This window comes from Saccostrea echinata, unplaced genomic scaffold, assembly GCF_033153115.1.
Source record: "Saccostrea echinata isolate AGI-Se365-2 ecotype Australia unplaced genomic scaffold, CSIRO_AGI_Sech_v1 ptg000054l, whole genome shotgun sequence".
NCBI classification, from domain to species: domain Eukaryota; kingdom Metazoa; phylum Mollusca; class Bivalvia; order Ostreida; family Ostreidae; genus Saccostrea; species Saccostrea echinata.
In genome coordinates this window covers 38,546,294-38,574,047 of record NW_026889803.1, presented here as the reverse complement: position 1 = coordinate 38,574,047, position 27,754 = coordinate 38,546,294, and the positions used below count along the sequence as shown (strand labels likewise).

The 27,754-nt window shown below is 33.8% G+C and overlaps 4 protein-coding genes across 4 annotated transcripts; all 4 read right to left on the bottom strand.

Annotated features, from left to right (window-relative positions):
• Window positions 1–783: 783 nt before the first annotated feature.
• Window positions 784–2,732, bottom strand: LOC133204862 (potassium voltage-gated channel protein Shaw-like). The gene is made up of 2 exons (XM_061340605.1): window positions 2,298–2,732; window positions 784–1,849 (listed from the first exon to the last, which is right to left on the bottom strand). Exons 1-2 carry the CDS (start codon window positions 2,730–2,732, stop codon window positions 965–967), a joined length of 1,320 nt encoding a protein of 439 aa, XP_061196589.1. The 3' UTR covers window positions 784–964.
• Window positions 2,733–8,759: 6,027 nt separating this feature from the next.
• Window positions 8,760–14,265, bottom strand: LOC133205834 (uncharacterized protein F26C11.3-like). The gene is made up of 4 exons (XM_061341720.1): window positions 13,780–14,265; window positions 10,238–10,509; window positions 9,719–9,819; window positions 8,760–9,373 (listed from the first exon to the last, which is right to left on the bottom strand). The coding sequence occupies exons 1-4, from the start codon at window positions 13,945–13,947 to the stop codon at window positions 8,769–8,771; spliced, it is 1,146 nt and encodes a 381-aa protein (XP_061197704.1). The 5' UTR covers window positions 13,948–14,265; the 3' UTR covers window positions 8,760–8,768.
• Window positions 14,266–17,677: 3,412 nt separating this feature from the next.
• LOC133205920 (uncharacterized) lies at window positions 17,678–18,969 on the bottom strand. The gene is made up of 4 exons (XM_061341814.1): window positions 18,891–18,969; window positions 18,568–18,678; window positions 18,377–18,469; window positions 17,678–18,278 (listed from the first exon to the last, which is right to left on the bottom strand). Exons 1-4 carry the CDS (start codon window positions 18,964–18,966, stop codon window positions 17,968–17,970), a joined length of 591 nt encoding a protein of 196 aa, XP_061197798.1. The 5' UTR covers window positions 18,967–18,969; the 3' UTR covers window positions 17,678–17,967.
• Window positions 18,970–22,641: 3,672 nt separating this feature from the next.
• Window positions 22,642–24,282, bottom strand: LOC133204861 (uncharacterized). The gene is made up of 4 exons (XM_061340603.1): window positions 24,226–24,282; window positions 23,182–23,322; window positions 23,006–23,098; window positions 22,642–22,889 (listed from the first exon to the last, which is right to left on the bottom strand). Exons 1-4 carry the CDS (start codon window positions 24,278–24,280, stop codon window positions 22,642–22,644), a joined length of 537 nt encoding a protein of 178 aa, XP_061196587.1. The 5' UTR covers window positions 24,281–24,282.
• Window positions 24,283–27,754: the final 3,472 nt, after the last annotated feature.

Sequence of the window (27,754 nt, the reverse complement as noted above, 5' to 3'; positions counted from 1 at the left end):
GCAAAAATGAATCCTTTAGATTTGAAGTTGGATGTTAGATGTTCGAATTTCCTTATTATCTGTATCATCTGTCTGAAAGATATCTTAGAATCGATAGTTTATATACAAATTTTGGAATAAGGGAAACATTTGATTTGGAGACAGAGTAAATAGATGCTGAGGCTGGATTGTTTTAACTTCTCTGAACATAGCTGCAGAAACAGTAAGGCAGCATACAGTGTATACATATAAATGGTGGAGAGATGCGCTCTGACTTCCCTGAATATAGGTGCAGAAACAGTAGGGCAGCATACAGTGTATACATATAAACTTGGTGGAGAGATGCGCTCTGACTTCTCTGAACATAGGTGCAGAAACGGTAAGGCAGCATACAGTGTATACATATAAATGATGGAGAGATGCGCTCTGACTTCCCTGAACATAGCTGCAGAAACAGTAGGGCAGCATACCGTGTATACGTATAAACTTGGTGAAGAGATGCGCTCTGAGTGACCTCTTATTAAGACTGATGCAAAGAAATTCCTACCAATACGGAATAAAGGCAAGAAAGAATTTAATTTTTGTCAATTCTTATTCACAAGAACTTACTTTTTTTCTCAACGCGGGAAAAGTAAATGTATGTTGTGGATATCTTGCCAGTAAATGTAATGATAATGCCCTGTAAAAAAGGCACTCAAGATATGCTATATACATCATACATGGACATAAATTCATCATTGATTTACGGAGCCATATGTGAAATGTCACTAGGTAATCTAACGTGTACGTCTTTTTAATCAGTTAAACAATCTGTTTAGTAAGATTTCCATGTCGACAAGCATTTCATAACACTCCAGTACAATACTATGATTTTTTAAGATTTTCAATCTACATTTATGTACCCGTCTAATTACAATTAAATAAGGATTTAACATACTACATGTATTACAACAGAAAGAAGTCACTGTTATATTTCTGGACTCTACTATTGTTTCTGCAGTCTTTTACTGTTGAATGAGGCGTACAGATACAGAGACTGGAATGTGTTGACAAAAATAGGAATGGTCAGCGAGATAAACAAGACTCCGGATAGTGCACACAGGGCACCGATAACCCGTCCGACGGAAGTCCTTGGGACCATGTCGCCAAAGCCAACCGTAGTCATGGTGACGATGCTGAACCACCAAGCATCAGGGATGCTGTTGAATTCTTCATTGCTCTCCACAAAGTAGAGAAAGTTAGAGAACAATAGCATTCCCATAAAAAGAAACAAAATCATCGTCATTAGATCTTTACGACCAATTCGGACTGAGTAGCAAAGGATCTTGAAAGCTGGAACGTTCTCAATGATTCGGAGCAGACGCAGAACTCGAAACATTTGGAGATACAGCAGTGGATCGGCGTCCGTGGAAGAATCCGTCATGTCAGCAACTAGGACGATGTACCGTCCATAACTTGCAACAAGGACGATAATATCCAGCCAATTCAGATATCCTTGAAAATAACGACGAAGAGAAGGACAACATACAAGACGAAGGATCAACTCCACAGTGAAGAATGCATTTGTAAAGTGCTCAATGTAAAGGAACCAACGAGTTTCAGGACTGCTGTTCTTTGTAGTTAAAACTTTGTCACGCGCTGCATTGGAAAATATTTTCCCTCCTCCTGTATATGTCTGCGAGTCGTTTCGTAGTGACTCGTTAATCCATGCGCCATCTGTAGAATTATACACCGCTGTTGTATATTCTGTGCTGCTTTTAGTTGAGAAATGACTATCTGTGCTACCTCCCTGATTGGTGATAGAAACCGTACTGAACGCCACTCCGAAGATTGCCAGTAAGATGACGGCGGTGGACAAGACAAAGTACGCCTACAGTTTAAAGATGAATAATGAACAGTGGCATATTTGAAAAGAACATGCTATCAAGATACTCAGTACGTATATCTGTTTGTTAAACAAAATATGATCTTGCTTTATCTTTGAAAACATTCTCAGAGACTAATTAATACAGTTTCAGAACCTTCATTTTTTCCCCTCATGCAGATCTTATCCTAGCTTATGTAGATCTATATACATGTATTAGCAACCTATTCTTATAACTAAAGCAATATAATTATATCTTTTTAAAAATTAAAATAAGAAATTGCTTGATTTTAGTATATTGGTCATTTTACGCTTTGCACCCGCGTGCACGTGCATGTATATGCAATTTTAAAATTGCAAATCGATGTCCTTAATGAAAACAAAGTACTACGCACACAGTGGCACATGTACACAAAACAGAAAAAGACAACGTATCTATGGTTTACCCACTTACCTTTGTTTTAATGTCATTATTTTGATTGTCGATAATCCTCCACATCCTGTTCTTAAGGTTGTTGGTTACATTTTTCTCAACTTCTTCATAGTGGACAATTTCCGCTTCAGTACACCGTAGGAACCCTCTCAGATTCTCTTGCTCGCGCATAAACAACACATACCTGTGGTGGCAACATTTTTCCAAATCCTTTACATCAATTCCCCAGAATTCCAGTTCTTCCAGGAACTCTCCGATACAGACAGTCGGTGGAATATGAAGCTTACCGACCAAACAGTAGTTGTAAACGGCCTCAAAAGATTGCCTAGGTCGCTCAAAACTGTACTCTGTTACATCAGACGTGACTTTGAGATTTGGTAATTTTTTGGCCGCGTCTTTGCTTAATTTATATTTTAGTCCAGTGATGTTAAGTGTGGTCGCCTCTTTGGCATCCATTTTCTTTTTGACTGTTTTTCATTTTTGGTCTTGGTTTAATTAGTTCGTCATTGTAGATCAATGCCGTCATAACCATATATGGTTTGTAAACAAAAATGTGAGAGAATATCAACAATATGACTAAAGTAGTCTTCTTGCGATACTCATTAACACCACTCTCGGCAATAAAGAGACAATCATTTTATTTCTATAACAATATGTTTATGTTTGCTTTCTGCCACACGAACTTTCTCTGGTCCTACTTTATGATTAGTTATGGTGTTATAGGAGTTTGTAAATCCATATTTGGAAAAATGCACATATGGTATCAAGCATAAAAAGAAAAGGATATCCGAGGCATTCAGATCAAATTCTAATTGGTTATACACTTCAAGTCAATAGACCCAAGAACAACGACCAATTCCATGGCTTTGTAAATAGTCATTTTGACGGGCACATTTACTAATTTCATATACTTGTTTTATTTATTGACAGATATAAATACATTCAGTGATATTCGCCATTTCTTTATTATTAATATTTGCATATGTTTCTTGCTCTTTTTTTTTTTATTTTACATCAAATGATGAAGATTTCAACATTGACAGAATTAGTTAGAAAGTTGGGATCTAAATGATAAATTGTACCATTGAAAGCTACTTTACCGAACGGAGGGGGGGGGGGGGGGAGGTCCCACTCCCACTTTATCCCAACATCTTTTACTGTTACTAGTAATCTTGAATGAAAAAAAAATCATCGAAAGGCTGGTTCCTCCCCCTACGGAAGCCCATTTAGGACCTATCAAAAATAATATTTGAATTCGATATAATGAATTGTTGAATTTGTTATAACGAATTCAATTCGTTATAACAAGTTTCAGAATTCGTTATAACGAATTTAATTCGTTATAACAAATTTTGAATTTGTTATAACGAATTCAACAAATTTGATATAACAGATTAAATTCGTTATATAACGAATTTAATCTGTTATATCAAATTTGTTGAATTCGTTATAACAAATTCAAAATTTGTTATAACGAATTAAATTCGTTATAACGAATTCTGAAACTTGTTATAACGAATTGAATTCGTTAAAACGAATTCTCTAATTTGTTATAGCGATTTAAATTCGTTAAAACGAATTCAACAAATCGTTATATCGAATTCATACATATTTTTCTATAGGCGCTGATTGTTGAATTTGATTTAACGAATTAAATTCATTAAAACAAATTGTTGAATTCGTTATAACGAATTAAATTTGTTATAACATATTGTAGAATTCGTTTAAACGAATTTAATTCGTTATAACAAATTTTTGAATTCGTTATAACGAATTCAACAAATTTGTTAAATCAGAATTCAAAGAAATTGTTATAACGAATTAAATTCATTATAACAAATTCTACAATTCGTTATATCGAATTTGAAAATATTTTTGATAGGTCCCAAATGGGCTTCCGTATCCCCCTCCTTTTTTGTTGCAATATAGTTTTAATGTATTCGATTTTTTTTTCTTGTCGAAAAGTCGGAATTAAACACCCTATCCCCATATTTCAAGTTTGAACAATACCCCCTCCCTTTTTTTGCTTATCAAATGAACAAGTATTTATTTTCCTGGCTGTCGCCTTTCAAAAGCGACGCTACCTTTCTGAAAACAAGATGTATTTGTGAAACACTGATGCCCCCGTATGGCAACTTGAAGCAAAGGTTAAACTTTCTCAAATGCAAATCAAATATGTTGGTATCAAAAGTAAGGTCTTGTCTCGAAGAATAAACCTAAACATCAAGGTGAAGGTCAAATGGTCACGAGGAAAGGCCTGCTCCCAAGAAATACACAGGTGAAATATGAAAGCCGGAGCACCACTCGTTCAAAAGTTATGACCAAGGTCAAAGTTTTCCAACAGTAAATCAAACTCCAAGGTCAAGGTCAAAGGGTCAAAGTTGTTAGTATCCAAAGGAAGGTCTTGTCACAAGGATTACATATGTGAAGTATGAAAGCCCTAGCACCAACTGGTTAAAGTTTGGTTAAATTTTGCAGAACTAGGTCAAACTCCAAGGTCAAGGTCAAAAGGTAAAATATGGTGGTACCCAAAAAGGTCTTGTCACAAGGAATGCACATGTGAAATATGAAAACCATAGTTATAACCAATCAAAAGTTATGGGCAAGGTTTAAGTTTTTGCGGACAAACAGACAAACAGCTAGACAGACAGACAGACAGACGGACAGGGCAAAAACTATATACCCCAGAATCTTCGATACGGGGCATAATAACAATGAATATGATTAAACAGTATGTGTTTGTGAAACACTGATGCCCCTGTATGGTAGCTTATGGCGAAGGTTAAAGTTTCTCAAATGCAAGTCAAAATCCAAGCCAAAAAATGTTGGTACCCAAAGAAAGGTCTTGTCTCGAGGAATATACCTGTGAAATTTGAAAGCCCTAGCTGCAATTGTTCAAAAGTTATGGCACATTTTGTCTGTAGTTCGTCTAGCTGTCCGTCCGTCTGTCTAGCCGTTCGTCCGTCCTTCTGTAAAGTTTTCACCTTTTCGACTGGGCCAATTTCAACCACAAAGCATCCTTGGGTAAAGGGGGTTCAGGTTTATTCATATGAAAGGTCATGCCCTCTTCCAAGGGGAGGCAATTAAGAATTGGTGAAAATTTGGTGTCAACTGTTAAAAATCTTCTTCTCAAGAACCATTGGGCCGGAAAAGTTGAAACTTATGTGAAACCTTCATTACATAGTGTATATTCAAGTTTGTTCAAATCATGACCCCCAGGGTAGGGTGGGGCTAATCTCAGCGAGATCCGTAGAGACTGAAAATTTTGGTCTGGTGTCTCTACGGATCTCAGACCAGTGTCATATAATCTCATTCGGGGTTTCGTACCCGTACTTCGACCTCTTGTTTCGATTAATACGGACTGAAATGTATTGGCTGTCTGCTTTAACTTTTTTGCTTTGGACATCCTTTTAATTCCCTATCACCATAAAACTTTTGTTTTTTATTTTTGAAAGGTTTAAATCCATCAAAATATAAAGTTGTTGATTTTTCGTAGAGTTCCAGCAATAGTCTGCTTCAAATACTTCGTACTATGGTTAATTTCTATAGGAAATAGAAGTAGAACGAAGTATTTGAAGCAGACTATTGCTGGAACTCGTCAGCATCGGTGGTGTACACGAATAGCTTATTGCTATGAAAAATCAACAACTTTATATTTTGGCACAAAACCCCGAATGAGATTATGTGACTCTGGTCTGAGATCCGTAAAGACACCTGACCAAAATTTTTAGTCTCTACGGATCTCGCTGAGATTAGGGTGGGGCCACAATGGGGGATCAAAGTTTTACATAGGAATATATAGGAAAATTCTTTAAAAATCTTCCTCTCAAAAACAACAAAGCCACAATTAGTCATATTGATATGGAATCATCCTCAGGTAGTGTAGATTCAAGTTTGTTCAAATCATGACCCCCGGGGGTAGGGTGGGGCCACAATGGGGGATCAAATTTTTACATAGGAATATATAGGAAAAATCTTTAAAAATCTTTTCAAGAACAGGAAAGCCATGATTAGTCATATTGATATGGAAGCATCCCCAAGTATTGTAGATTTAGATTTGTTCAAGGTATCCTCAGGTATCCTCCAGTAGTAGGGTGGGGCCATAATAGGAAATCAAAGTTTTACGAAAGAAAATATATAGGAAATATCTTTAAAAATCTTCTTCTCAAGAACAACAAAGCCACGATTAGTCATATTGATATGGAAGCATCCTCAGGTAGTGTACATTCAAGTTAACTTTGTTCAAATCATGACCCCCCTTCCCCCCCCCCCCTCCTCCCCCAGGGTAGGGTGTCAGACATCTTTAAAATTCCGTTTTAAAGAACAGCAAAACCATGATTAGTTATATGAATATAGCAGCATCCTCAGAAGGTTATGTTCAGTTTCATTCAAAAATGGCACCTGGGGGTAGGGTGTGCCTAGAACAGGCGATCAAAGCTTTATATATCAATATATAGGAGAAGAATTCTGCTGACGAAGAACAGCTGGGCATACTACTAGTATTGACTCAGGTGAGCCATCGGCCTCTTGGTTTAGTATCTAAAACTTTACATCATAGACCCCCACTTTTGATTTTCTTTTCTGAATATATAAAGTAACTTTGATCAGTATGCTTAATTTCAGCAAAAGTTTAAGATTTTAAAATAATTTTCTTTCTTGTTAAATTTTTAATGCCAGAAAAACAACATTTTGTACGTGCAAAGGTCAAATAAGACCTAAAGGTCTTTGATTATACAAAGCAATATGAAACTTAAACTAATTCCATCTCAATCGCTGTAGAAAAGCTAATTAGGTCAATTTCCCTAGCAAATTACGCTTCGAAATCCGCACCCCAAAGGTCACTATTCCGTACCCCCATATGTGGGGTTATACTCGGTGATCTACCTTAATGTAAATTTGTTAACAAGCAGAGGGATATACTAGTGTCTTATGTAAGGGAGGAAAATGGGTAACTGGCATGCCCTTAGTTTTAGAGTTGTTTCTCTTTGGCTTCTGCATGTTTTTTTTTTGTTGTTTTTTTTGTTTTATTTATTTATTTTTTTGTTTTTTTGTTTTTTTTTTTTGTTTGTTTTTTTTTTTTGCAAGACTTCAGTTTATATACTTTCAAATGAATCAAACAATATATAAAAATCTCATAATTTACGTTTATAAATATTCATACATGTAGGTCTGTAAGTAAATCACAAACAAAAATATCTCATAACTTTTGATATAATCAACAACAATTTCTGCTCATTCCAGTCAAAAAACTGACTGATCTTTGATATTGTATAAACCTTTCGATGAAGAAGAAAAACAAATTAAAATGGTTGTTATTATTTAAAAATTACAACTAATAACATGCACGGATCCATGAATTTGTTCGGGGGGAGGGGGGCACCCCAGTCAAAAAATTTACAATTTAGAAATTTTGTCGATATATAGTATACTATAGAAAACATAGCTTCTTGGTGCTTGTGTCCCCTCAGTAATAACGTCTGATGACCTTTTTTATGTCAAGGAATTTTTGCATGCTGCCCCCCCCCCCAACTGAAAATGTATAGTTGCCCCCCCCCCCCCCCACTGAAATTGCTACCTACGGGCCTGTATATAGTGATATTTTCCCCAGCCAGCCCCCCCCCCCTCCTACCCCTCCCGGAAGCCTGGCTATGTAGTAGGATTTTTTCTAGCCTGGAAACCTGGCTATATAGTAGGATTTCTCCTAGCCTGGAAACCTGGCTATATAGTAGGACCGGTTTGATTCTCCGTTAAGCCTGCTAAATGGTAAAATATCCCAAGGAAGCCTGGCTATATAGTGGAATACCCCCAGGAATTAAGCCTGGCTTTATGGTAGGATTTCTTCAGGAAGCCTGGCTATATAGTAGAATTTTTCCGGGAATCTTGGCTACATAATTCCAAGGAAACAGGCTTTATGGTAGGTTTCTATCTTAGAAATCTGATATTCCATGCATTTTGGAGTTAGATTCATTAATCGCAGGAAGCTTTTACAAGAATCAACTTTGCTCTAGATTTATCAAAGCATCATCTTTCATAAATTGGACAAATTTTATGTGAATACGTGTATTAAGGTCAAGATCAAGTAAATGAAAGGTACCTACAGGTTTCTCAAACCCGAGAATAGAATTACTTTAATGATGACGTGAAAATGCTCAATTTCTACGTAATTAAATTGTAGTTTTAAAGTAAGAGTAAGAGAAAGTAAGAGAAAGTAAGAGAAAAAGTAAGTTTGAATTAATTAATATGAGGTCATAATGGATCTACAACCAAAAAGGCAGTCAAAAATCAGTTACATGTACTAGATTTCGTACATAGAGAATAACTCACCTTTGATTCTAGTAAGAATATTTAAGAACCTTGTAATACTCATTCGATAAAGGGAAAAAATAAATAAAAGATATTTTAAAATTGTATTTATTTTTTAAAAATGTATTTATTAAAAAAAATAATCAACAAAAATAACATTATACGTTTGGCGGACGTTTTAATAAGAGTTTACACACAAACACAGTGTGACGCTGGGCAATATCCCATCCGACAGTTCGTTTCACACCACTGCTGCATGCCCGGTGTCTTCTTCCAGACGTAGGTAGGTCCGCACTTCTTTTTGCGGCTCATTCCCCCGGGAACGGGACGAGCACCACTGCCATTAGAAGCAGCAGTTGTAGATGAAGGAGATGTTGGTTTTGTTGTTGTTTTTGGTTTTTTTGTAGTAGTCGTCGTCGTTGTTGTTGCTGTGGTAGTGCTCGGTTTTGCTGTTGTGGTTGTTGTAGGTTTTGTTGTAGTTGTGGTTTTAGTTGTCGTTGGAGTTGTTACTTTCACTGTTGTTGTTGTCGGAGTTGTGGTGCTTGTTGTTGTCGGAGTTGTAGTGCTTGTTGTTGTCGGAGTCGTGGTGCTTGTTGTTATTTTTGTTGTTGTAGGTTGTTTTGTCGTCGTTGATGTTGTAGGTCGTTTTGTCGTTGTTGTTTTTGCGGTTGAGACGGCATTCGCTTGGTTTCCACTCTTGCTTTCAATAGCTATATCAGAACAACCATAGAATTCCTCCTGGGAGCCACACCCTATACATCCTTTTCCCGAGGGATCAACGCCCCAGCTGTTTCCTTCAATCAAAATAATTTTTATTTTATAGAACACATATTTTGCAAGTTGCACCCTTTGTGAAACACATCGATATCTCCCTATATTACTATCATTTAACATACACGCATTATTGTACAATCAAGTCGTGTTTACAAATTAATATCAATCCTCATAAAAAAGAAATTTTTCAGTGTCATTTGGATTTTCATGACGTGGCGACGTCTTGGTACGACATTTCTTTTTTAGAGATAGAGTATTAATTATATACTAACAAAAACCTTTGATAACAGAAAGCGATAAGCATATGTTAATTAAAAATCAACTTTTAAAAAATTGACGTGGATTATAAGCACTTTTTAATTAACCTGTGTGGTATTTCCATTGTAAGATGCACTGGGTGCACGTCAGACCGGGTGGTAGCTGTAATTGAGCGTGGTGCATACCGACTGCAGTAGATATATGCATCCTTCAATAAAAACACAGAATTTAATAAATAATTACAGAATATCGTAATAAGAATCAAGCTTTGACGAGAGAATAAAAGGAGAAAAAATAAACAAACCGAAAAAGAGAAAAGAATTCGTGAGAATATTTTCAACCCCCACCATGTATTGAAGGAGCTAATTTTTTCGGTAATGAAAGGAGTTTATCTAGACTTACTTAGAATTCTAGTATTTCAATATATTTTTAATAGACAAGCAGATTGAAATCTAAGGACAATATTTAACATTCATATATATATATATATATATATATATATATATATATATATATATATATATATATATATATATATATATATATATATATATATATATATATATATATATAATTTTGATTATATTTAAGGATATTCATGAACAGGAAAAAACTCCACTATTTACCTTGTTGAATTATTTGCAAACTTTAGCAGATTATTATCGAAGCAAGCCTGGGTTGCAATTTTTTTTACGTCATTATTTGGACAAAGTCGGAATTCAAACCACCCCTTGTGGTTTGCTGTGATATCCACGTCGACGTCGATTAGTTGCCCCTCGGTATAGTGCCTCGTTATGATACCGGAGGCATACTTTCCTCCTGCTTCGTGGTCCCGAGGCTGCGGTGCATTGAAGGGGTCGCCACAAATTCCACATTTACCACCGTTCATCATCTGAACCTGATGTAAAATGAAGTATATAAAATGAAGTATATTAAATGAAGGGTAGCTCAAATCAATAGAAAAAAAGAAGAAGTTTATTTAATTATTGAAGAAGATCAAATCTAACAGCAGAGATTTGTGATACAATGCTTAATTTCAAAATAGCCCGCACTAAAGGAGTTTATTTGATTTTGGAGGGCGTGATGTGGATATTAATCATATATGGCTCATTTGTGAGAACAAGTCTACATATTAAAATGTTTTTTTTATTTAATTACGCCTAGGGCTTTTTTTTTAAAAAATCACTATCATTTTTTAGGTATAAAATAATAGATTATAATCGAATCATGTATACTAACATGGTAGCCTTCTCTACCTAGCAGCTAAGGCAGCATATTGATCAAGATTGTAGTTCTACATAGAGCTGTTTAGCTGCTAGGATCTGGAACATTTCCTTGTTCTGTAGTCTAATGAAATCATTTGGCAAATCTCTACTTCATCAGAGTCAAAGCAAATATTTTGCTAACTGATAATAAATGAGAACCTACAATCGCAACTTTTTGGGATCTTTCCGAATTATGGTTTGAAAAAAAAAGTAATAAAGGTTGCGAAAGATGAAATTATGCTTGCAGCCAGCTCCAAATTCCTGACCCTGACATCGAGTTTCGAGTAAATCAGGAAAAAAAAAAGAATGGAAAAAACAAAAAAGATGCTAGAGTCCGAGGCTACTAAGTTATAGAAACTCTCTCCATTCCCATAACTAAGTTAGCAATAAAAACTTTCTCCCTTCCCAATTAATACAACATGGATAGCTAAATAAATCCTTACGGATATAAGTAAGAAGAGCAATGAATAAAAAAAAAGTTAACATCTACACGTTCTTATTAATATTATTATTTTTTATATAAAAGCGGAAGCCAGAATTCAACGTTAACTGTTAAAAATTGTGATTTTTTTTTTAATTTTTAAAGTTTGACTCTTTTTTTTCGACACACTTTCATGTTTGGTCAAGTAATGGGTAAATTTGGTGCAACAGACGCGAGGATTAGTGCCAAAACATGGAACAACAGAATCATTTCCTGACCAGTTTCCCCCCTAGGCATCAGTCGGTTGTTACGAAACCGTCCCTAAATAAAATACCATTTACAATATTCACTGTGTTTGCAGAACATGATATGAATCATGTGTGTTGCCCAAATATTTGGCCCGAGAACAAGACTTCAATTAAAGACAAACTTATGCACGCGATGCATTGGTGCAAACTTCTTTGCGTGGTACGATGTGGGTACTTGATTGGGTCAAAACAAACTTGCATAAACTTAGAGGCACGCCTTAAATAAGCCTAATCTTTACAAAAAAGTAAAAGTATAAACAATATAGATTGAAAAAAGGATTTTTTAAAAAGAGTAATAGAAAAAAATAGAGACAAACTTGAATTGTATACTTGAACTAGAGTTCGTTGCCAGAGCCGACAATCGATACCCCGTTTTGTCTCGTTTTAGCTCGGGAGAACTTTTTATTTAGGAACTAAGAATTATTTTGTGTAAGATTAGAGTTTTGAAATATACTAAGTTTACGTTGCTAATATTTAAAATACACATTTTCAATTTAACTGTAATATCTTCGCAGTATCAAATTTTTCAAGATGCTCAGTCTAAAAATGTTAAGTGCAAAGTGATTTCTTTTTCATGTTTAAAAAAGAAATGAAAATACGCAGTGTAAATTCTGGTTGAGATGAACTAGGAGCTTCATCAGTTAATATTACGTGACGTTCATAGGAATATACATGTAACAAATACTGTATCATTTACCATAGGATCCTATTATAATTTAAGATTATCTTAGATTTATTCTATCTTATTTCTTTCTATTGAATATGACTGCTTTATATTTCTCAGCTACTGTGGAAAATTATCTCTAAGCGATTTGTGTAAATAAAAGATTATACAATTTTCACAATTCTGTGAGAATTATTTATAAAAAAAATAACTGGGAAGTTACAGCATTGAAAATAATAATTAGGTTTTAATTATAAAAACGTTATTCATTCGCCACAAAACCATCATTTATCATTTAGTTTAATGAAACGATCGGAAAAAACCCTGCGCAAAACCCCAATGTTTTATCACATGTATATCTAAACTAGTATAGAAAAATAATTATTTAGCATCTGTATAAAATACAATTCAAATTTACTTCTCCTTAAAATATATTTTATAACCAAAATCTTGGAACCTGATATGATTATCCTTATAACTTTTACATTTATTTGAAGATGTTTATTTTATAGTGATTAAATTAATATTGATGATCACTGAGCTTTCCGAATATATATACATATATCCAGAAGGCTGGAATCATTAGCACCTAGAGATGATGTTTTTAGATCATGTAAATCAAGAAAAACAAGGTTATTTTCTGAAAATGTGTAAATAAAATAAAATTCAACCATGTTTTCGTGAAAAAATTAATCTTATTTTTTCAAATCAAACCATAAATCACATTTTCAACAGTTAGGAAATTCAACGGGTATTATGAGTTATTCTTGAATTACTCAGGGAATCGTCTTTTTACTATTTTAGCCTTTGCATTTAGATAAAGTGCAAATATAGGTAAAATTTTGATACTAAATTATAAACTGTTACACGAGTTTTCTTATGCCGCAATCTGAAATCTTAGTGTTTATATAGGACGTTCCAGCAAATACGTCCTGATTTTGCAGCCCCCCCCCCCAATAAAGTTCTGAAGTATTTATGGAAAGAAATTTACCAAAAATGTAAAGAATATCACCATAAAATATCATCAATATAAAATTTTAAGTAAAGCTTGGTCATTTATTCTTAAGACAGACATTTTTAAAAACATGGACATCAGAGGCAGTATTCGATTTTATGTCATTCTATGATGTCTCCCAAATGACTGTCGCGTTTCTCAGTCACCAGCCTCGTTTTGTCTCTGAAGTTCCATATTTCTAAAATTTGGATTCTCAAAATGGAAAAGTGGTAACATGAAACATTTTTAGAGTCCTCATCAGTTGCTTAAATTTTCATACATTTCTTACTTAAATTAGTTAAAAATTATTTTGTAATTGAAATTAAATTGTAAGGAAAAAAGAGATTTTCCTTATATTTATTATTTACCTTTCTTTCAATTTCTACGTATTCTATTTTTTCCCACTTTTACAATATTACCTTTCTTCAAGTCACATATTTTGAAGTGTAATGGAAATGACTTTAAAGTATTTAATTATGTATGATTTTAAGACAACCACGGTCAATAATTATTTACCGAAAATCCTCCGCAGAATAGAGCATTGTCGTCGTAGTTATGGGTGGTATGAAACCCCCTTCTCCAAAGGGTACTTCTTGCCGGGGGCTCCCACAATCTTCCGTGCCCGGAAGCGTATTTCACAATGTTAAGACAGAAGTAAATGTACAAAATCAACAGTTTCGCCATGTTGGAAGACAGTTTTCAGAATCAGCTCTCAAATATTGGTTACGTATTGATATACCCGAAATAAGCCCTTCCTGATTGAAAACACGCCCAAATTCTTATGCATTTCTCAATCTAATAACCACCACTCAAAATATGTTTAACCCCTTTTTAACGCCTTACCCAGAGATAGCAGTTTAGCCAATCTGGGCTTAACTCTGCATAACAATGAAGTTTGTCAAGTACAAAATAAATAGATCGATTAGTTTTCTCCACATGAATTTACAGATTGGAAGTTCGTATTTATTCCTAGTTTTGATAAATTCATACCTATCAGTGTTCTACAAACAAGGTACTGATATCTTTTGCAGGATTGATTGTTACTACAAATATCGACACGTCACACTCAAACATTGGTAAGTAAACAACAGCTAAGACGATGATCATATATCAAGAACACATAGACCCATCGGTATTTAATTTCAATAATCCTGCAATAAATTAGAGAGATTTTACAGTTATCTGACATAATAAAAACAGATCTGAAGTCTGAATGCGTGTCATCAAATAAAAGTTTCCTCCAACATTTGTTCGTTGGGTTTCATCAAAACAAAATGTTTACCGGAATGTCAACAAGGAGGCTTATCTTCATAGACTTTATTAAACACTTAATTCCTGATATGAATAGTTATGGGAGGGTAGGTAAGAATCCGAAGAAACAAGTCACCTGCAGAAATCCTTACTAAACCACGATTTCTTAATAAACACATATCCGTGGAATAGCAAGTAAACATCAGGTGCTGTAAAATGTAATCAACTAGTTTATTTTCATCGTTAAAATGTAATTTTCTCTCTACATAATTACATTTTGTTATTTATGGACATTATTATTTTTCACATTCCCATAAAACGTATGGCTAGATAAAGATATGAATACCAGTAATAAATAAAACGAGATTTTAAACAGCAAAGCATTAATTGGTCAATTTTCTGAAGAAAAAAAAAATCTTTTTGCAAAAAATATGGACGTGACTGAAATCATTCTAAAAAGTTTGATGATTTTTAGTCATTCAAATGCTTCCTTAAAAAAATTCCGATGACACCTGTTTTTACACAGATATCTACCCAGCTGTTCGATAATGAGGAAAACTCGAGAATTAAACAGACAGATGAGTTGAAATAAATTAGAAATGAGACATTCCTACAAGATTATAACATGGTAACATTCGACTTTTCAGAAATGCCTTGAGAGGTTTAACAGGGAGGATGACTTTCAATAAAATAAAATGACCTGTACAGTGTTGAAATATAACCAAGAAAGTTTACACGAAAATAAGGTTGTTTCCCTAAGAGTGCTAAAGAAGATGGGCGAACAAGCCGAGAAAATCCTATGGTTGGACAAATAGGACAGTGAAAAATTAAATCTCAATTATAATTTGCTTTGATATTTTACTTAACATTACTATATATGAGGGGTGATCAAAAAGTTTGCGAACTAATTGAATTACTTCCATAAAAGAATAAAGATAGGTTTCAATGTTTATTATTTTTTAAAGTAGTCCCCTCCGGTTTTAATGAACATCTACCACCGTTTTGCCCATGCGCAAAACACGTGGTCTAGGCGGTCACGTGACATGCTCCGGAGCGGACTGTAAGATTTTTCCTGGTCTTATATTTCTTACCATGCAGGTTTTTTTTTTTTTTATAACAAGAATAGTTCATTTGTCACAAATGGCCCAACCTCGGCTGTAGGATGGGTAGGTAAGGATATTTTTTCCCAGAATTAGCATGGTGACCATCACAACCCGACTCCTCTGTCTTGGGTGTGTCGTTTATCCAATATGGATAAAGTATGGGCGCCTTCTCCTTTTCATATCACATCTCTTTCACTGGGCACCTGAACAAACATCATATTTAACCATCTCCCTTCCTTCACTAAAAATATTGCCGACTCGGCGTAAAACAATAATAATCAATCAATCCTTCACTAAAACAACCAATCCAATTAATGGTTGAACTTCTGGCAAGTCTTTCGTCTTCATAAACCTTGTATAAATTATTATATACTGCAAAGGAATTCCCAAGATTTACGTTAAACTTTACAGTAGTTCCTTGCTTGAGTATGACTGAGTCTACTATTTTTTGTAACAAGTCATCTAGATATTGACGTCATTTTCACACTGTGAAGTCATTAAAAAAGTAGGAAAACATTACGTAACATCGGCTGTTTCATTCTTATCTGAATTAGTTTTTAAAATATAGAAATAGTTCGCGAACTTTTTGATCACCCCTCGTACTTTAGGTAAAATCAGGGGCGTAGCTTCCATTGTGGCAATGAGGCAACTGCCTCACTAGATTTTTCACCACCACCATCCCTTCCCATAATCAACAATACGTTGCAGATTATATGTAAAATTAATGGCATTTCTTTTAACATTTTAAGCAGTTCTATAATGTTGAAGTTTTAAAGAAATAAAAGTTTAATAAGATGCGCTTTCACCTTTAAATGCTTCAAAAGTTTTAGTAAACATATTTATTAACTCTTTTACATTCTTTTACAATATGTAGTATCATGCTGAAGTCTTGAATAAAGAAACCAGTACAACAAATGAAATTTTATTGCATTTTAAAAACCCCAACTCCATTTCTGTCGGAGTGCCCCCCCCCCCCTTCCCATGACACCACCCGGAACCTGCTGGGGGCTTAAGGCGGCCCCAGACCTCTTGCTGCTACATGTATGGTTTTGCCTCACTAGAATTTAAAGTCAAGCTACGCCCCTGAAAATCTCCAAACATTGCAACAATTTCATAATTTCACAAGTGTTAAAATTATTGGGCAAAAATAATAATTTCTTCATAGTGTTACACAATTTTTCTATATAAGTGGGTCGTTGCTCCATTTTTTAAAAGTATATTTTCAATATATGTTTAAAAATATACATTTTTTGCTTAGCAAAAACATGGAGCAAGGACACATATCTACCTTAAAAATACACTTTTATGACATAAAAATCGTATCTTTCCGAAAAATATTCGAAGTTCAATTTTTAAAGGATCATATCACAAACAAGATTTGAATTCTAAAGCTACATGTACATGTTACTCCATAGCCCCGAAATTCACGTTCGAATGACCATTTTCTCCTCCAGAATCAGCGCCTATCTGCCAAAATTGTTCAGTATACATTGTATCAAACAACTTAGATAAAAATCAAATAGAGAGAAAAAAATCTAAGAAAAAGTAAAATGTCTTAAAAATACAACCATTATGATAGAAAATATAAAGAATCGTTTAGGAAGTTATCAAATAATTTTATTTTCAAGGTTATATATGATTATACAAAGATAAGCCCGCCATTTGCATTGGTATGAGTTCGACTAAAGATTAGGACTGAAGATTCACTGCTCAAGAAAGACTACATGTGTATTTTCTAATTATTTCGTCATGTACAATTGTTGAGTCATTCTCCTTGGTGGCTTCATGAGCAGAAGATCGGTTGCCTTTCCTTATGATCTTATGAAATATGCCAGTATTAATGACATATCGTCGGTGAAGGGAACATATTCCAAACTAAAAGCCCTTGGATGGTTTTGTCAGGATACAATGATGATTATATAACTCAACAGTAACATTATCATTTCTTAATTTTGAGGCGGGGTAAACAAAAACTAGAACTTAGTGAATAAAATGTTTACTATATAAAATCAAATTGGTGTTATCAAAGATGATCTATATATTAGTAAAAATAATTATTGTGAAAAAACTGTATAAAAGATAAAATCAAAGAGTGTTATCAAAGATGATCTAAATATTAGTAAAAATAATTAAAACGGCACAAATGTGTTTTAATTTTACCAATTCATTCTGTATACATCCCCCCGGTAAACCTTACCCTTGAATGAAACTTGATACGTATTTGGTAGGTAATCTAACAACAGATACAGTATTTTTACAGTTCGAATTTATCACCTGCTCATCCTCTGGCCTCTAAATGGCTATATGTACATCAAACAATGATAACCGTGCAATTTCAAACCCAAAGTCTCTAGTAATCAAATATATGTTTTGCTTTCTTTTTCTCATTTTTAATACCAACATGGAAAAGTCTGACGAGAATTTCTTTCTGCCAAATTCTCACCAGTCGATGGAGCTTCAAATGACTTGCCAGCTTGTATGTGACGGACAATTTGAAACATCCCAAATTCACCATCTGCTTCATTTCCCCAGCTTTGATGGTGGTGCGCACGCAGCCAGACACACTGTCGCCGCTGACATTGACATGGCGGAAATGGAAACACACATTTGTTTTATTGTTTCCAAATTGAACTTCCTTACACACTGGTTCTGAACTGTTAACTGTAAAAGAAAAACAATCAAAACCATAAAGAAATGAAACTGATATGTTTCAGTTCACAAAGCAAACAAACAGTCTTTGATGCTCTTCTAAGCATTACCTGGCACATCTTGTTCTATGGCAGTTTTAGCATCAATTTCAAGTTTGGTTGCAAACACCTGTTTCGTTTTGTCGTACTGGATTTTGCTGCAAACTGTAAGCATTCAAAGTTAAAAATTGTATTTTGATTTGTTCCAAATACGATTTTTTTCTTTTAAATGTTTAATTTCCTTCTGAAGATTACTAACATACCATAGTGCTTCGTTTGGAAGGCCTTAAGGGTCAAGTTTCGGCAACAACTGCAAGATACTCCTGAACACACACAGTGTTCTCCGACATCGTAGGGAACATCAGCACTGTTGCCTAAGTTTTAAAATGAATAAATCTAAATTATTGCATAGTGAATTTCATCAAAGGAACGTTGAAATGACGAATACGTTCTCACACCAATATTATAGATGATTAATAACGGCGATGCCGATGGTGATATCAGAATATAAAAATGTTTTTTTTCCTTCTGAAATTTGTTTCTGTTGCAAAGTTTCAGAGTTGCTTAATTCAAAATACAACATTACCTACTGCTGAAACCATGTATTCAGCTTTAGCTAGCACAACAATGAAAATTGCCAAAATAACTGCCGCTCCTGCCATTTTCAGCACAGAATATGATTTAAAACCAAAAATATTGAGCAATCGAAATTAATGATCATGTGATTTGAATGAAAGGAAATTCTAATAAATCGTGCAATATTCTTCCGCCATACATGTAATAGTGATTGCTTATCGTAAATATATAGCCTTGTTCAGCATGGAGGAAACTCTGATTATAGTGATGCAGGAATAAAAGAGTTGTTAAAAAGTACTTTTAAGTCGTTTGGCAGCAATATAAATAAAAATAAATTAAAGAAATAAAATTATTTAGACATAATGAAAGAAGAACTGACCTTAATATAACCAAAGCCCCGCGGGGCAAATAAAAATTTTAAAAGGGTTCACTTCACATGAGCTAAAAAAGGACTCTGCCTTATTGCTGAGAGAAAAAAAATAATGCCGTAAATTTTCATGGCCTTAGGCATGGATGTTTGTGGAAATTCAAAATTGAATGAATATTGCAACACCATTGATCGAGAATAACAGTTGTGTTGAGTACAAAAAAAACCATCCAAAGTGCAAGCATCATAATGCCATGGTCCAAAGAACATTTAAATTCTCACAAATATAAACTTCTACTCTTTCATCCTTGTGACAAGACCTTCCTTTAAATACCAACAACTTTGACCCTTTGACCTTGGAGTTTGACCTACTTTTGAAAATCTTTAACCTTGGCCATAACTTTTGAACGGTTGGTACTAGGGCTTTCATATTTCACATTTGTAATCCTTATGACAAGACCTTTCTTTGGATTTCAACAAATTTGACCCTTTTACCTTGACCTTGGAGTTTGACCTACTTTTGGAAAACTTTAACCTTGGTCATAACTTTTGAATGTTTGGTGTTTTGACTTTCATATTTCACCTGTGTATTTTTTGGGAGAAGGCATTTTCTTGGGCACCATTAATTTTGACCATTTGACCTTGACCTTGGAATTTGACATACTTTTGAAAAAACGTTAACCTTTTCCATATCTATTCAGTGCATGCTCCTGGGGCTTTCATATTTCACAGGTATATTCCTCGAGACAATACCTTACTTTGGTTACCAACATATTTGATTTGCATTTGAGAAAGTTTAACCTTTGATATAAGTTGCCATACGGGGGCATCAGTGTTTCACAAACACATCTTGTTTAAATGTATTTAAAAATTTATAATGAAATTAATTTTCAATGTATTGGCGATATCATTGTGCTTAGGCAGAGTTGGTTGCATAGGGCTGCCATTCCATATCTCAATTTCAGGAGGGGGGGGGGGGGTAGCTGTTCTAACTAAATAAACGAAGTAAAACTGAGGTGTTTTTTTTTGCGTATAGCTGACAAAAAGGATGACATATTACAACGTTTAAATTTTCCTTAAATGTTAATGTACGTAACTTTAAATAATTCTATTTAGCATTTCGAATCCATGTTAAAATCAGAATTTTATTCCTGATTCAGATTCTCAAATCCATCTCGTATACCTTTTCAAGGTGAAATTAACAATATTTAAAGGTTTGAATATTTTGTTATAACAGTATATTGGATATCATATCCATTTTTTTAGTCTATATTACTTATGCAGTCTTACTTCCTCTTCAACTAATATTGAAAATTAGTTTCATTTTTTGGCAGTTGTTGTTTACACTTAACTTTATTGAAAATAAGTGCTTGTTTTATTTCTATTTTTCCCCGTTTCAAACCATAATTAGGAAAAAATACTTGAATTAAGAACTCATTACAAGTACTTATGATCGCTTTCACGTCCCTGTTTATTCCAATTTAACTAATTACGTGCGGTTGCCTGATTGCAATCGATTGACAAAACTATTGCCCATATATCACATTTTCTCGATCACCTGCCCCCTGTACCCTTGAACTCTTAGGATAATTAATTTCAGATATAATGAGAGTTTATTCTCTCTAGTCTTGAAATTAAATCCGTATCATATGAATAATAATTTTTCCGAGAATTTCCACTTTTATTCAATAAGTTGCTCTTTAAAATTGTTATTTTAAATTTCCACTATAAAATTAAGGAGATAAAAAGTTAGCTATAGACGTAATTGTGAGAAACAAGAAAAATTCCAAAATTTGTGGTTCCCCGCTTTCAGGGTCTGATTGGTTGTGGTAAATTAATTTATGGCATATTGTAACTATCTCGACTGTCATGTCTTATCCGTCCATCATGTTAAAAAAGGCTTTATAGTTTAGAAGCATTTGCTCTTGTGCAAGCGTTACGGCCAAGTTAACATTTTTGAAATTCAATGTCACTTTCATAAGGTCAAAAATCATAGTACATTCAAAAAGGTCTTGTCATGGGTAATACACGTTTAAAAATAATAAGCCTATTCTACTCTCATTCAGAAATTATAATTAATGTTGAATTTTTTTTGTGATGGACTGACAGATTGATTCCCGTATTTTCCCGTATTTTCATATTGTACGTAATTCCAACATTTCATCAGTCGTTTCCTGAACCCCTTTATACGTGGGTTAAACTTTGTTACCGAAACGTGGGGGATAGTTTTTTAACCATTTTTTTCTTCTTTAGTCTTTTATTTAGATTTTTCTAATTGTTTGCAGAAATTGTATTAAAGTCGAAAATGTGATTCATGATTGTAAGCAACTAACCAAAACTTCATTAAGAATATAGAGATCTAATAAGTTTAAGACATGGCTTATTCTTAGGTTGCCTTTGTTTTTACAACCCGACATTTTTTCTCCTCTATAAATTCACATGAAATTCATATCGGTGATTTGTCCTTAAGTTTCAAAGAGCGTTTGCTCGGAAGAATCTGATTCTGTAAAGCTAGACAGTACATAATTTCCTCGTAAGTAAAAAAGAGAAAGAATTAAAAGATATCAGCATGCAGAGGTCCATTGTGTCCTGCAAAGTTTCATACAAATGATTGCCTTTAGACACCAAGATTATTGCGCTTAAACGCAAAAATTATTGCGTTTAATCGAAAAAGTATTGCGCTTAATTCCAAAAGTTTTGCATTTAATTGCAATCTTTTGCGAATAAACACAAAGTGTTTTGTGTTGAAACGCAATATACTTTGCGATTAAACGCAATCTTTTGCGATTAAACACAGTATTTTGCCTTTAAATGCAATAATTATTGCGTTTAAACGCAGTAAGAATATTTCTTTCTCTGAACTGGCCTCAACGGGCTTCCGTACATGTGCATTTTAAAATAAAGAAAATAATTGATTTGATTTTATAAAATTCCATGACTACATGTCTTTATTAGATCGTAAAAATGAAATTTTTATATAATGTAATTAAAAAATAATTTCAAGTACACAGTCATGAACATATACAATGTTAAATTTCCATTTACAAATCCATTTTCCATATTTCTTACAGAAAATTATTGGAGTTTCCTTTCTTGAAATTTAAAGGAGGAGAAAATGGAAAAAAATTATTTTGTCCTATCTTTAACTTTACTGATTAATGCTTTGTTGCTTTCAAGATGAGCTCTCATATTTATATAAATTTTCCCAAGATTAAATCGTGCATATATACAGACAAGGAGTGCTAAATCGACAAATACACTGATTAAGAACAGAACTTGATATAAATTCTAAGGACACACCATAGAAAAATCAGAATGCTATGGGTAAGTGTATTGTATCGTTTGCTTGCGCATGCATTCTTCAAACAATGTATTGACACATTTTGTCTTGAATTTATGACATTAAATTTCTGATCTTGATTTCTCGCTCAAAGATTAAAATCTCAGCATCATCTCTGAGAAAAGCTGTCGGCATTTTGAAGCATCCGATTTGGAACTTGTGTTCCTGAATGGCAGTGGCAACAAGATTGACGCAGCCTTTTAGTCCAGTGGAATCCATTTTGATGTCTGACAGTTCAATGCAAATGCTGACCAGATGCTTCATAAGAGGAACGCTTACACAAAGAGGTCTTGGGTGCTTTCCTATATTCAACAAATTTTTAATATTTAACAAGGATAAATACGAAAATATAGATTTAACGATTATGTGTTACTGAATTTTTTCCAAAACGTGTACAAAAATAAGATTATTATTTTACCTTGAACCTGTTTGTCGAAAATTTCTTTTTGGTCAAGCATAAACTTGACGTGGAAAGCTTGTTCAGTGTTGTTGAACTCCAGCGAAATACAAGCTGCAAAAAATTAGCGCTAGGTTCTTCAGTCAGTTCGTAACAATGCGATATTTAGAGATTTGGGTATATTTTTTTTATCATACCTGTTTTAGAGAACTGAATTCTCGGCAAACTCAGCGTTTTACAGCAGTTGCACTTGTCCTCCTGACAGTGGCAACCGTCATCTCCAAAGATGTCCTCCACGAAACCACCCTCAAGAGGATCATCCATGAAGAATTCTACTCCTTGTAAACAGAGGAATCACAATGTAATATATGAAGACACCTTTTTCCAAAATTTAAGGGGGAGCGACCCTCTGACAAGAGAGGTAACTTTCCAATTAAAAGATCCTAATATTACTCATAGTTTCTTTACCAGAGTTTAGTAATTGAGTAGTCAATTCGATCAAACCTGGCATGTGTTGAAACATTAAATTCTATTTCCTATTGCCTATACTTTTCTAATTGTTTTATTATATTCGACAAAAACATTTAAATCCAGTTTTAAAACCCTTACAAATTGAAGATTTTATATCTTAAAATGGACTATTTTAAAAATGCTTTAATGTATCAAGTACCATATGTAGGATTTTTATTAGTATTGCATTTTTTTCCATTGAAAGAATATTTATAAGAAAGATAACTCTTGTTAATAAATGTATTTTTTTCTTACAAATACATATAACACTGCGATATTCTGACTTACGATGCAGCGCCTTATTATTTTTTCTTATATGAATTTAAAAGATATGACACTAAATATTATTTTCATATACATCTCATATTTTAAATTTTATGTTGTGATAATAAATTATTACTCTTTCTTTTCTCTGTGTTAAAATTTCTTCATATCATGGTCTGACATAAAAATCATTTCTGACAAAATAAGCAGCGCTTCATACCTCACACTATTTTTCATCTGAGTCTAATGCTAGAGCTCTTGACGAAAATCAATGTTAGGAAGTTTTAAAAAAAATGTGAAATTTAGAGCAGAGTGTCATAAGTCCTTAATAACATGTTTGTAGATGATGCACAGTCCCACATTACACCCGAGTTAAGAAAATGACAAACCTACAGAAATAGATGTACATGCAGGGATGAGAAAACATAGCAGCAGTCTAAGTTGTAATCAGATGTTTCAGCACTTACCAGATGTTTTCTCATACATCATAGCAACAGCAAGAAAAAGAAGGATTAACTTCATCGTAAAATGTTTGCCCAACCGGCTTTGATAGTTTCTCATTGCAAGAATGATTGTTTGTATTAAGGAAAGACTTATATATGAAAATCGTACTTAAAATGGAAATAAGGAAACCTTTATAAAGCTATAAAATTTTAATTGTTAAGGAAGATATTGGTAATGACCACATTTCAATGTCCCTAAATCACGAGAACAATTATTAGGAAATTCGAAAAGAAAAGTGCAAAATAATATCCTTTCTCACGTGTGTTGTATATCATCCACTGAAAAGTTGGAACTTTAATACTTTATACTTAAAATGCATCACGAATTTAATGATTGAGGACGTAATGACATCACAATAATTGGTTTGTAAAGACTTCAGAATAGAAATACTGATTGTAAACACTTCTAAGCTGTTGTGTTAATTTTGAAGCCCTTTAAATGAAATATGGAGATAATGAACAGTATTCAAGCTTAAAATCCATTAAAACAATACAAATCAGGAGCAGAGGAAACATGGACCTCCAAAAACATCAGAGGTGGGATCAGGTGCCATGGAGAAATGAGCATCCCCTGCCGACCGGTCTCACTCGCCGTGTGCTCCTTGTCATGATCGGGAAATAACGGAAAAATCCGTCGATAGATTGTATTTGCTGACAAGGTCATTATATCGACCATAGAACTTGCGAAATGATGATTTTAAACGAGACAGTTGATATTCTTGTTTCATCAACTTGTTTGTCACTAACTTACCTCGTTTTAGAAATTGTTCATACTCAGATACTTCTTTAAAAGGTCATTATGAAATACATGCGTATACGTTTTAACGAACGTCTGAATAATTATAATATTAATAACAACTATTATCTCTCTTTTTATTATGTTCCCAAACGAAGTTTGGGAACATATTGTTTTTAACTTTCTTTTTTCAAAATTTCTTCTCCGTTACTCTTTTGTCCTCGAGGGCTCTCATCCAATTGAGATGAAACTTTTTAAGGTTAACAGGCATATTGTGTAGATGTGCGGAACGAAGGTCATTTTGCGCGCACATGCATGCACGTGCGTGCGCATGAAATGAGTGAAATGACTGATATACTTAATATAGCCATTACTATATTTTTGATGAAATGCTTTGAAACTCAAATAATGAAGACAAGATGATATAGTCATCATGCACATGCATGGACGTTCGCGCACGTGCAATGCTAAAATGACCAATATACTTGATATAGATGTAACTTTTATAGTTTTTGAATAAATGTATTGATCCTCAGAACATTAAGATATATCTAAAGCATTGACAAGATGATTTGGTCAAAATGCACATGCATGCACATACGCAAGTGCAATGCTAAAATGACCAATATATTTGATATAGCCGTAACTTTCATATTTTTTGATAAAATGCTTTGATACTTTGAATATAGAGATATATTAATAGTGTAAACAAAATGAAATGGTCATCATGCACATGCAATGCTTAAATGTCCAATATAATAGATATTACCGTAACTGATATATTTTTTGATGAAATGTTTTGATACTCAGAATATAAGCATGTATTAATATTATAGACAATATAACATGGTCACGATACACATGCATGCGCGTGCGCGCCGGTGTGACGCGTAAAACAACCAGTATACTGGATTGCCTTATTTTATGAAGCTTACAGGGAATAAGTCACCACAAAGGAGTTGGGGGGCTTTTGGGGAACATCTGTAACGGTCTCCGTTACAATTATAACTAGTTTTATTCCAATTTGATTTTTTTTTCGTTTGGAAAGAATGATTCTTCCTTGAAAAAATAATTTGCTGAAACACATCAGCCTTATCAGGCTCTATGGCTATGCAGAATAGAGGGCTTATGATGAGTTCTTTAGGAAATCAAAGGAATCGATAGTTTTAGCATGGCAAAAGTCAGTAGAAGAATTAAAATGTAAATGTAATGCCTTGTCCATAAAGCCAATCTATTTTTGGCAGTCCTTTCGTGGCAAGCAAGTGGGAAGAGTCCGCTTCTGCTTCGCATTCAACCAGGTGGAAAATACAAAAAAGGGCAATTATCCCACACGAATAAGGGACAACACCCAAAAAATTAATATAAATGTTTCTCTCCAATCCTATGACTTCAAGAAAACAGAACTGCCAAGTCAGTAAAGGGAAATTCTGAACAAGAAGTTAGATAGGTATAATGCAGAATCGAAGGCCTGTTTGGTAAATGGGTTTACATATGGGTTTTCCCTAGGTTGTGTTGCAACTCCAGCAGCCCCCTTGTCAAAAACTACACCATAGTCCAAAAATATGTATGCACAGCTTGATGGCAAAAACTGATATTGAAGATGCTTTTCGAATAATTTCAGTTAACCCATCTTACTATCATTTATTAGACTTTCTTGGAAGGTAAAATTTTACTTCGACAGATGTTTATAATGGGAACAAACAGTTCATGTCCGATTTTTTGAACAGTTGAGTGTGGTCTTACAGTGGATAATGCAGTCAACATATATAGCAGGGGGTATGTCCTTTTTTCATTTTCCCAACTGATTATCTTAATTGCGAAAATGACCTATCACATTTTCTCTGCTTACGCAAAAAAGATTATGGTAATCATCAAAATGCTCCGCTTTTTTCCCGTCCGAAAAAACAAATAAAATATTTTAATTGTCTTATCTAGCTATTGAGTTTTTCCTTTAATTGGGCCATTGAATAAAAATGTTTTCTCGACTAGGTGATCAAAGATGTAGACTTTTTTAATCTCATAATTCCTATTGGTCAATTCCGTAGCATATTCAAAACTGCCGCTGAAGAAAAAAAATGGAAATGTCATTATTCGATAATATTTACATTTCAAACTGTTTTCTCTGCGATAACTTTCTGAAAATTAAGTGTATTGATTTCTCAATATTTACAATTGAATGTAAATTGCGCTGAAAGGTCAAGTGCCTTATATGCATGTCAATCTGCCGCAGCCGTAATTGTGTCTGACGTCAGTGGGCGGGGACTAATGAAATTAACATGGAATGCCTTTTTTGTTAGACAGCAGTTTTAAAATTTATATTTACCTGTTTATTTCACATATAAAATGTAAATACAAGGAATCAATGTCTAAAACTAGGGTATGGCAGGGACATAAACGATAGTAATGCAAATTATCCCTCGTTTTCAATTGTCGTTATGATGCTCTGGCATACCCAACAAACAAGACAGTGATTCCTTAATTGGATGGTGGATATATATATATATATATATATATATATATATATATATATATATATATATATATATATATATATATATATATGTATGTATGTATTTCAAATTTTTTATTATACCCCATCACAGTAATATGATGATCAATAAGTTTACAGCCAAGGTTGGGGAGCCTTGGATTCTGCAAACTAATTTGACAAAGTTCTTATACAAAACATACATCCTGTGACAGGTGAATTTTTATATACAAAAAAAAAAAAAAAAAAAAAAGAAAAAGAAAGAAAAA